Source organism: Octopus bimaculoides, chromosome 6 (assembly GCF_046866305.1).
Source record: "Octopus bimaculoides isolate indiv1 chromosome 6, ASM4686630v1, whole genome shotgun sequence".
Lineage (NCBI taxonomy): Eukaryota > Metazoa > Mollusca > Cephalopoda > Octopoda > Octopodidae > Octopus > Octopus bimaculoides.
Genome location: NC_142933.1, coordinates 45,047,435 through 45,056,944, shown reverse-complemented (window position 1 = coordinate 45,056,944; position 9,510 = coordinate 45,047,435). Strand labels below are relative to the sequence as shown.

The 9,510-nt window shown below is 35.0% G+C and overlaps 1 protein-coding gene across 11 annotated transcripts in view; it reads left to right on the top strand.

The window, feature by feature from the left end:
- Nucleotides 1–9,510, top strand: part of LOC106873829 (pleckstrin homology domain-containing family H member 2) — a 719,935-nt gene that overhangs the window by 488,236 nt on the left and 222,189 nt on the right. For all 11 annotated transcript variants that reach the window (XM_089353814.1, XM_089353811.1, XM_089353808.1 and 8 more), the window contains one exon: nt 2,209–2,321. In XM_089353814.1, coding sequence (XP_089209940.1) covers nt 2,209–2,321 — 113 coding nt within the window. The remainder of the gene's footprint in view (nt 1–2,208; nt 2,322–9,510) is intronic.

Genomic DNA, 9,510 nt, shown 5'->3' with positions numbered 1-9,510 from the left:
AGTCACATGACCTACACTTAAATACGTAAACACTGTTGGTGGCACAGTTATTATTTCAGATAAAAAATTAAATCCCTGCTCTGTATGGTTGTGTAATCAAAATATAACACCACCAGACAATAAGAAAGCCTATACAATGTTGCTGGACTTGTGAGAAACAGTAACCAAATCTCTCTCAAACCACACCCTACTGTCTTGGGAAATGAAGGATACTTTAAAAAATGTAGGCCTAAGTTATGCCATGTTTTAAAATAAGGTAGTGTTGCTGTTGTTGGAATGCCTTTAACCATTGGTTTACTTGATCAGGGATGACTTGATGGTTAAAAGACACCAACAACAACTTAATCTTCCCACAAATTGAAGTTACACAAGACATATATATCAACTTGCAGAAACAAAATGACAAGGCTCTGTGCAAGATATATCAGCTAGAACCAAAGCATACACTCTTGTATAAAAATTACATCAGCTACACACAAAACATACATTATTATACAGAACTCACATCAGCTAGATACAAAACATACACTCTTGTACAGACATCAACTGGACACTAGTATGTTAGTATAAGTTTACCAAAACAACTCTTCTCTATTGTGATGTTATTATTATTATGCTTATAACAATTTTGTGCATTTCATGTGCTTCATGTGATTGTGTCTATTTAAGGTAGGTCGTAATTCAGTGTAAACAGCAGGGTTATTTTCGTTGGATAAAAAATGTCTGAATGTAAAAGATCACATATGACTGTCAACATGACAATACTTAGATCATAGTTATGTTACATAACCCTACTTAACCAGGAAATTTCTCCATTATGCACACAGGATTCTCATATGACATCTTTTGAATCAAATACATTTCAACACACTTACAGCTAGAAAAACGCTGAATTATTGTAATAGTACTGGCATTAGGAGACAAAATATTGGTACAGAATCTGTGCAGCAGTTACTTTGGAAGTGTATTGTTGAAGAAATCAATGTCTTTTTTTATGCTGACATAAAACTTGAGGCTTATAGAGGTAGAGAAATTAGAAGCATGTTTAGATTTTCTAGGTCTGGAGGAAAGGAATTGAGTCTATGATTTTCGCAAACTCTTCTTCAAGACTTGGGAGATCAATGCGTTAATGTTTACAGCTTTCCTAAGAGGATTAGCCATATAAATGAAGCAGTTATAATCTGAATGAAAACAATTACTTCCACAAATTAGACATTTGCATGATTAATGCTTTAGCCCTATATCTAATTGTACACCCTTCTGTATAGTCAGGTAGTAAAGTGATAAAATCCCTTGCCGGTAATCAGAGAGAGAGAGAGAGGCTGTCCACTCAACTGATACACTGCTGTTATCACATAGATAACAGTCTCTAGTAATGATATTATTTTCTGATCCATGGATCCACATTTTCTGATCAATGGTGCTAGCCTTAGCATGCTTGAGGCACTGTGACTTTAGTGCCTTGTTTTGCCCATGTCTTCTATGGTGTGCCACACTGGATTCTCTAGTGCATGGGTTGCTGCTGCTACGAAAGTTGGTGTAGTAGTCTTTTGGTGCTCATCTTACAGATGTGGCCAAACCATTGTAGCCTGCACTGCCAGACATGGTCTTCAATGGTCGGCTGCTGCTGGCATTGTTCTTGGATGTTGTTGCGTGAGAATCAGTTGCATTGGGACATATCAAGGATCTGACAAAGACACTGCATTTAAGACACCTCAATCTTGTTCAGGCCCTGTTTGAGGATGGTTCAGGTCTCAGCACTCGAGGAAGACAGGCAGAACTAGTGTGTAGAAAAGACAGATCTCGGTCCTTAGGGAGATGTTGGGCTTCTTCAAGACACACTATTGAAGAGATGCGAACACAAAGTCACTGACCTGATTGGACAGCTGATCCCTGCTGTTGATGTCACTTCCTTCTCTTCAACCAGTGGGCCAAGATATTCGAACTCCCATATCTGGTTGTGTACTAGTGTACATACTAAAATATAGAACCAAGGTTTGAATTCTTTTATCAATTGGAAACTGTTCAATTTGTCAGTATTAGAAGAGAAAAATAGAAATATAAAAAAACAAAAACACAGAAAGATAGAGAAGGAGCTGAATAAGAGACATGGTAAAAGCAGCAACAAAAATGTAAGCCTTAAATAGGGAGAGAAGAAAAGATAAGAGTGTCTATAAAGTAAAATTACTGAACAATCTTCTTTTCCAGATTCAATCTATTGGAAGAACCTGAAGATGTTACATACAAAAGAACCAATCACATCTCCTCTTACAACACTGCCATCTGAAGAACTCCAGCAAAAAGGCGTGGAACTTTTTAAGGTTAGTTTACAATAAACAATATAAGTGTCACTTCATTGAATGGTGTGTGTGTGTGTGTGTGTGTGTGTGTGTGTGTTCTATCATGTTGTAGCCAATGAGGTTTATTGGTTGCACAAGTTGTAGCACTATTTATGATAATTGATAATTGTTGTTCTCATGAGTAAAACACAGACCTTGAATAAACTGGTGATGGTTTATGTTAGCAGAAATTTCATGATGGAGTTTGTAAGTTTAGGTAATTGTGTATTTGCAGTGACAGAAGCATTTTTGGTGTTTTTCCTTTAGCTGAGTGAAAGAGAATAATTTTTTTTTTTTTTTTTGTGAAAAACAAATTTCCATCTCTCAGAGAGACAACCCTAAGTTGTCAATAGTTCCACTTCTGCTCATGACATTCAGGGCTATCTAAACTCAAAAACTTCTTAGTTGTTTTTGTTGTAGTTGAATTTCTTCCAGTCAGATCTGTTCGACAAGTCTGAGTATGTAATTTCACTGATTTTAATAACTTTATATTTTGGGATATTATCATGCGAGATAATTCTTCTCCCCAGCAACTTTCTTATTTGGATTTAGTAAAATGTAATATTTATCCCTCACTTAATTGTTGATGTCTGTTAGAACAGGATATACTATGCTAAATCCCATGAGAGAAACTCTCATATTGGTGGAAAATGCACTCTTGTTTATATCACGAGTGGAAAGATAAATCCCTGCTACCTCCAGCACTGATCAGATGATGTTGACCTTCAATAGTCTTGTCAATGATGGATTCTTGAATTCCAGAAGAGGTGTTGGTGTCATGATTAGCTAGTTAGCTTGTTAAAAAATATATATTAGTGACAGAGGCATTATTGATATTGAGAAGTAATATTTATTCCCACTTAAATGTGGATGTTCTGTTAGGACAAGCTATACTGCAGCATAAACCATGGGAGAAACTCTCATACTGTGTTTTTTTTGTTCGTTTTTTTTTTGTGCAAAATGCACTCTTGTTTATATCGCCAGTGAAGAGATAAATCTCCACCATCTCCAACGCTGAGACCACCAGATCACATGATTTCAACCTTCCTTGGTCTTGTCAATGATGAATGCTTGACCGCTAGAGACAGTAGCAACTCATCTCCCCACCAGCGATATATTGAATAATGGTGCTAAAACAAGTATTGGTATTGTGATTAGCCAGTGAACTTGTTAAAGAATATATATATATAAGCAACAGAGGCAGTATTAATATTGAGAGATAATATTTATCCTCACTCAAATGTGGATGTTGTGTTATAACAAACTTTACTGCAGTAGATACCAAGTAAAAAATATCTATTCCAGTGGAATAAGTGGAATAATTGATGACCTGGCACTATAAAATCAGACATCCAATATTGTTTCTTCATCATCATCATCATCATCATTGTCATCTTCATTAATTTCACATCAACTTGTTAAACTTGTTTCCTCTACTTTAGAGAAGGCAGAGGTATTGTTTTCAGCCGTGTTTGTTTGTTTGTCCGTGGACAAGATATCTCAAGAACTGCTAGATGGATTTGGATGAAACTTTTAGAAATGTTTGGCCTTGTGACTAGCACGAACTGATTAGATTTTGCGATTGATCTGGTACCGGACAAAGATTCTGGATTATTTTTCCTGTTTGCTTTACTTAATTTTTGAGAGTGCTTGGGTTCATTTTTAGTATTCTTGTTTGTGGGAGCAGTTGAGTTTATTTCAGATATTCTCATTTTAAAAGTCATCCCTGGCTAATCATTGAGAGGATGTTGGTGTTGCCTTGGCAGAGGTTTGCACTCTGTGAGATCTCTTGTTTTTACAAAGCTCATGCTCTCACCATTAATCTATAAAGTGTTATCATTCCTTGTGATAGTTGTTCTTTGACTTACCTCCAGCTGATATCTAGGGCTGGCGATCCTTCTGGATATATACAGTTTTGTTTGAGACAAGAATTCTTAGGACTGGATTGTTTGCCATTTAACCTCATTAATCGTGACAATGTTGATTAAACTATCTGTAGCAGGGCAATTATTCAGCAGTTAAACAAACTGGCACTCTGTCGATTATGAGGACAAGGGTTTCAGTTGATTCGATCAATGGAACAGCCTGCTTGTAAAATTAATGTGAAAGTGGCTGAGCCCTCTACAGATATGCATAACTTTAATATAATTCTCAGGGAAATTCAGCATGACACAGAACGTGCCAGAATGTGAACATACCAGTTCAGCAAAAGTGACTGATAGAATAAGTACCAAACCTAAAAAGAAAAGAAATATTGGGGTTGATTCACTCAACTAAAATTCCTCAAGGTGGTGCTCCAGTATGACTGTAGTTTAATGATTGAAACCAGTAAAAGATATTGTATAACATTGACCCCAGGATTCAACTGGTATTTATTTCATCGACCTTGAAAGTATGAAAGGTAACTTGACTTCCTTTAAAATACAAAGACTACTCATTTTTGCCAACTGAGTGGACTGGAGCAATGTGAAGTAAAGTGTCTTGCTCAAGGACACAACATGTTGCCAGTTTTCAAACTCACAACCTTACAATCGTGAGCCGAATATCCTAACCACTAAGTCAGACACCTTCAGTGGTACAAGAGAGTTATTATTGGTTATACTCTATGTATACTTGCTAGTATAATTCCTGGAAATGAGGTATCCAGGAAACCAAGGTGATTTACCAATTCCTGGTTAAAATCAGTTGAAGTTATTTAAGGATAAGTCTGCTGTAGAATGTTTTTGATCAAAGAAAGTACATGATGTTACTTACTCAACTGAGAATGCTTTACCAATAATATGCCAAGATATACTAGTGAGGTTATACAATTGGTTGAATGAGCTAGTAGTAAGTAGCTGTTTTGTAAAACTGGTGGTATGTTTCAGTGTCATATAACTGGCACCCGTGTTGGTGGCAAGTAAAAAGCACCCTTTGAATTTTGGATGATGTGTCGTGCTTGAGAAGAACCATCTAGTCAAGTGAAATTATAGTCATGGCTGATGTTAGAGTCACATAACTGGTACCTGTGCTGGTGGCATGAAAAAATCACCCTTTGAATGCTGAGCCTCATGGAGGTAGTGACAAGTGACCAAGACCTTTGGTGATATACTATGCTCGAGAAGACCTGTCAAACTAAGTGAGATCATAGTCATGGCTCATGTCGGTGTTCTGTAACTGGCACCAGTGCTGGTGGCACATAAAAAGAAGCTTGTTGTATATACATATGTGTGTATATGTGTTTGTGTCTCAATGTGTCCTCCACCACCACTTGACAAATGGTGTTGGTTTATTTATGCCCCCATAACTTACCAGTACTGATAGAATAAGTACCAAACTTAAAAAGAAAATAAACATTGGGGTTGATTCACTCGACTAAAATTTCCTCAAGGAGGTGGCTCAGTATGGCTGCAGTCTAATGAAACCAGTAAAAGATATTGTATAACATCGACCCCCAAGACTCAACTGGTACTTATTTCATCGACCCTAAAAGTATGAAAGCAAAATTTGAACTCAGAGCATAGAGACTGATAAAATGCTGCTAAGCATTTTGTCTGGTGAGCTAACAACTCTGCCAGCTTGTTATCTAGATAATAATAACAGTAGTAATATAATAATAATAATGATAATCCTTTCTACTATAGGAACAAGGGCTGAAATTTTGGGGGAGGGGACAAGTCAGTGACATCGACCCCAGTGATTGACTGGTACTTAATTTATCGACCCCCAAAAGGATGAATGGCTAAGTCAACCTTGGCGGAATTTGAACACAGAACACTAAAGACTAACGGAATATCGCTAAACATTTCACCTGGCATGCTAATGATTCTGCCAGCTCACCGCCTTAATAATAATAATAATAATAATAATAATAATCAGAGATCATGAAGAAAAAAATGCTTTCTAATTGATGTATCAATACCAGCAGATGACAACGTTTCCGTAAAAGAAATGGAGAAACTTTCAAAATACAAAGACCTGGAAATAGAGGTAACTCGAATGTGGAATCTAAAAACAGAAACAATTCCTATCATAGTAGGCACATTAGGTATGGTAAAAAAATATTCAGACAAATACATAACAAAAACACCAGGACTTACAAGTATATATAACATACAGAAAATTGTACTACTGACCACTGCACACATCCTATGCAAAAAACTTTCAATACAGTAACCAAAAGAGCATCACAGCAAACCACAGCACATACCCAAGGCACACAGAGCTGTGCTCGGTAGTGAAGTGAAAGCATGCTATAAAAATAAAACTACTGAATAATGATAATAATAATAATAATAATGATAATAATAATAATGAAATAAATACATAAATTAGAAAATAGAAAATAGAATTTATCCATTTTGATTTTAAGATTGATTAAGTTGAAAACAACTTTAATGAATAATGTTTGTGAATCCCTTACAACTTCTCACAGAGTCTAAAGATATTTTGCAATTAAATATTCTAGCTTACAAGCTTACTGATTTCCTCTGGTAGAGAATTTCTTTAAAATATATGCTTTAAGTAATCAATTATTGGTATAAATATATACCCATTATGAATTACATTTATGCAAACATTAAAGCTTCCATAAGCTATTTTATTTCTTTGAGCTATTATCAACATTTCTGAGTATCTCTTGGAGGTTTATCCATAATTTCATAACATTTTCTTTCCAATTCTCAGCTCTAGGTATGGCTGTATGACAAGAAGCTTGCTTCCCAGCCACATGATTCTGTGTTCAGTCCCATTGCGTAACTCCTTGGGCAAGTGTAGGTAAAAAACGGTTGAGAATCACAGATTTAGGTGTTTTGATAGGATCCAGTGAGTCCATGAGCTACACTGTGTTCCGGTGTCTGCTTTGGTGAGATTTCTACTCCTGGATGTCCTTCCTAATCCCAACCACTTTACAATGTATGTGCTGCTTTTTCATGACACCAGCACAATCATGGTTACCATGCAGCTTAAAAGACTACAACTCCTGAGGGAGGTGTGTGTTGGTTTTATACTAAAGCAGTGATTACCAACATTGTGACATATGCCCCACTAATGGAGCCTGGAAAAATTGTGGTGGAGTGTGGTGCCATAGTTGTCAGTCACAAGGTTCTTATTAAAGTGATTCCTTTTTTTCTTTCCTTAGTCAATAATATACTTTTTTTTTTTGTACTCAGCACTTAATAAAAGAATTGCCGGTGGATTCTTTTGTATTAAATAATTTTGATAGAAAATTGATTTGAATATTGGTACAAGGGCAGCTATTTCAGGAAGGGGTTAAGTTGATTACATCGACTTCAGTGTTCTTATTTTATCAACCCCAATAGGATGTCGAGGATGAAAGGCAAGGTTGACCTCAGCAAAATTCCATTGTGATAAAATATTTAAAATAAAGTTTTTTTCCCAACCACCAATGGGGCATACATTTTTCTGGAAAGTTATAGTGGAGCTTGGGGGAAAATAGATTGGGGAACATTGTACAAAAGGATGAAGGGTTAAGGTAAGAGAGAACATGGGCATTATGTCAAAATGGTGCTCCATCATGGCCGCAGCCTAAGGGCTGAAACATAAAAAAAAAAAATAAAAGAATAAAAGAATAAAATACTCCAACTGTCTTTATTGATTTGGATCTTATTGGATATTATTTTGTATTTTTAACATTATTTCCTTATTCATATATTCAATTTATGCGTATAGATAATGAATGACCAATAGTAATTTGTATAAAAATATTCTTATTGTATAGTAAAGTACACTTCATGCAAACTTCCAAACTACTGATAAACCATTTCCAATTAAACCATCTTCAATGCTATCGCTAGATATTAATTCATTCTCAATCTCAGACTTGCCTTTTCACTATTTCTGTGGAAGACCAAATTTTTAGTAATTTTTTCTGTTTTTTTTTATCTCTTATAGAATAGAAACCAGACATTCAGTAGATTCTTTATTCAGAAATAGATTATAGATTAAACGGCTTATATCATGATGTGTGAACAACATTGATGATTTTGGATTAAATCCAACATCAATCACAGGAAAATTCCTGGTTATTTTCATTCATTTCCTTCTGTCAATATAATTCAGATTGATCTAAACAGTCATCTGAGATAGTGAAAGTAAAAACAGAATGAGGTAGTTCAACAGAATGATGTAGTTCTCCAGAAAGCGTAGTTTATCAGAATGAGTAGTTTAACAGAATGAAATAATTGAACTGAATGAGATAACCCACTGAGTATGTACTTCAATGGAATGGAGTTCAACAGAATGTATAATTCAACAGGATGAAATAGACTATAGCAGGATATGCTACAAGATATTTTATAACTGACAGCAGTAGTTCAGTGATATCTAGGGAATTGTTTTGTAGCTAAAGTCAATGATATAACGAAAATTACTTGTCATTGATTGGTTCCTTGTAGGCTATTGGTGTTCAAAAATTCTCAAACCTTGTATATCCCTATATTCCATTGTTTTAGATTCTTCTTGTAAGACTGATGGATTAAAAGACAAGTTCATGGATTATCTTCAGCCCTCATCTTTAAATTTAGCCCTTTAGCATTCAGACTACCTTTGTAGTAAGTACTGCTCCAGCACATCTGACACATATGAAGCTTCCCTCTCTGTTAGTCTATTCATGATTCTACTACATCTTTTGCGTGTCCATAGTTTACATCAAGTTGGGCAAATGGAGTTCATACCTACTCCTTTTCTGCAAATCAAATTGCTTTAGTATTACTAAATATAATACAAAATATTTATATCAAAGTTGTACAGTTTATTATCCCTAGCTGTAATTTAACGAATGAGTTAATTAGATGGAGTTAATTAGCAAAATTATAAAAAGATCAAAATCAAAATTTCGAACATTTTTGTAATGATAGTTAGAGACAAAACAAATATTTTTGCTAAATTCTAAATTAAAAAATAATTTAAAGCGTAAAGGAATCTAGTGAATAAAACCAATTGTTATTATATAAAAAAAAAATGTTGTTATTGTTGTTACCCAGATAGCTGATTATTTTATTTCATCGAATATTTTGTTTATATGCTTTTTTTCTTTGTGAGATATTCTGTTTCAAACATTCCATCTCTAATTTCTGCCATTGCTCCAAATTTCACTATCACCTACCTCGTTTCCATTTGATGAATTGGAAGGTGTCAATAATAATAATGATAATAATTGAGCCTGTCCCTT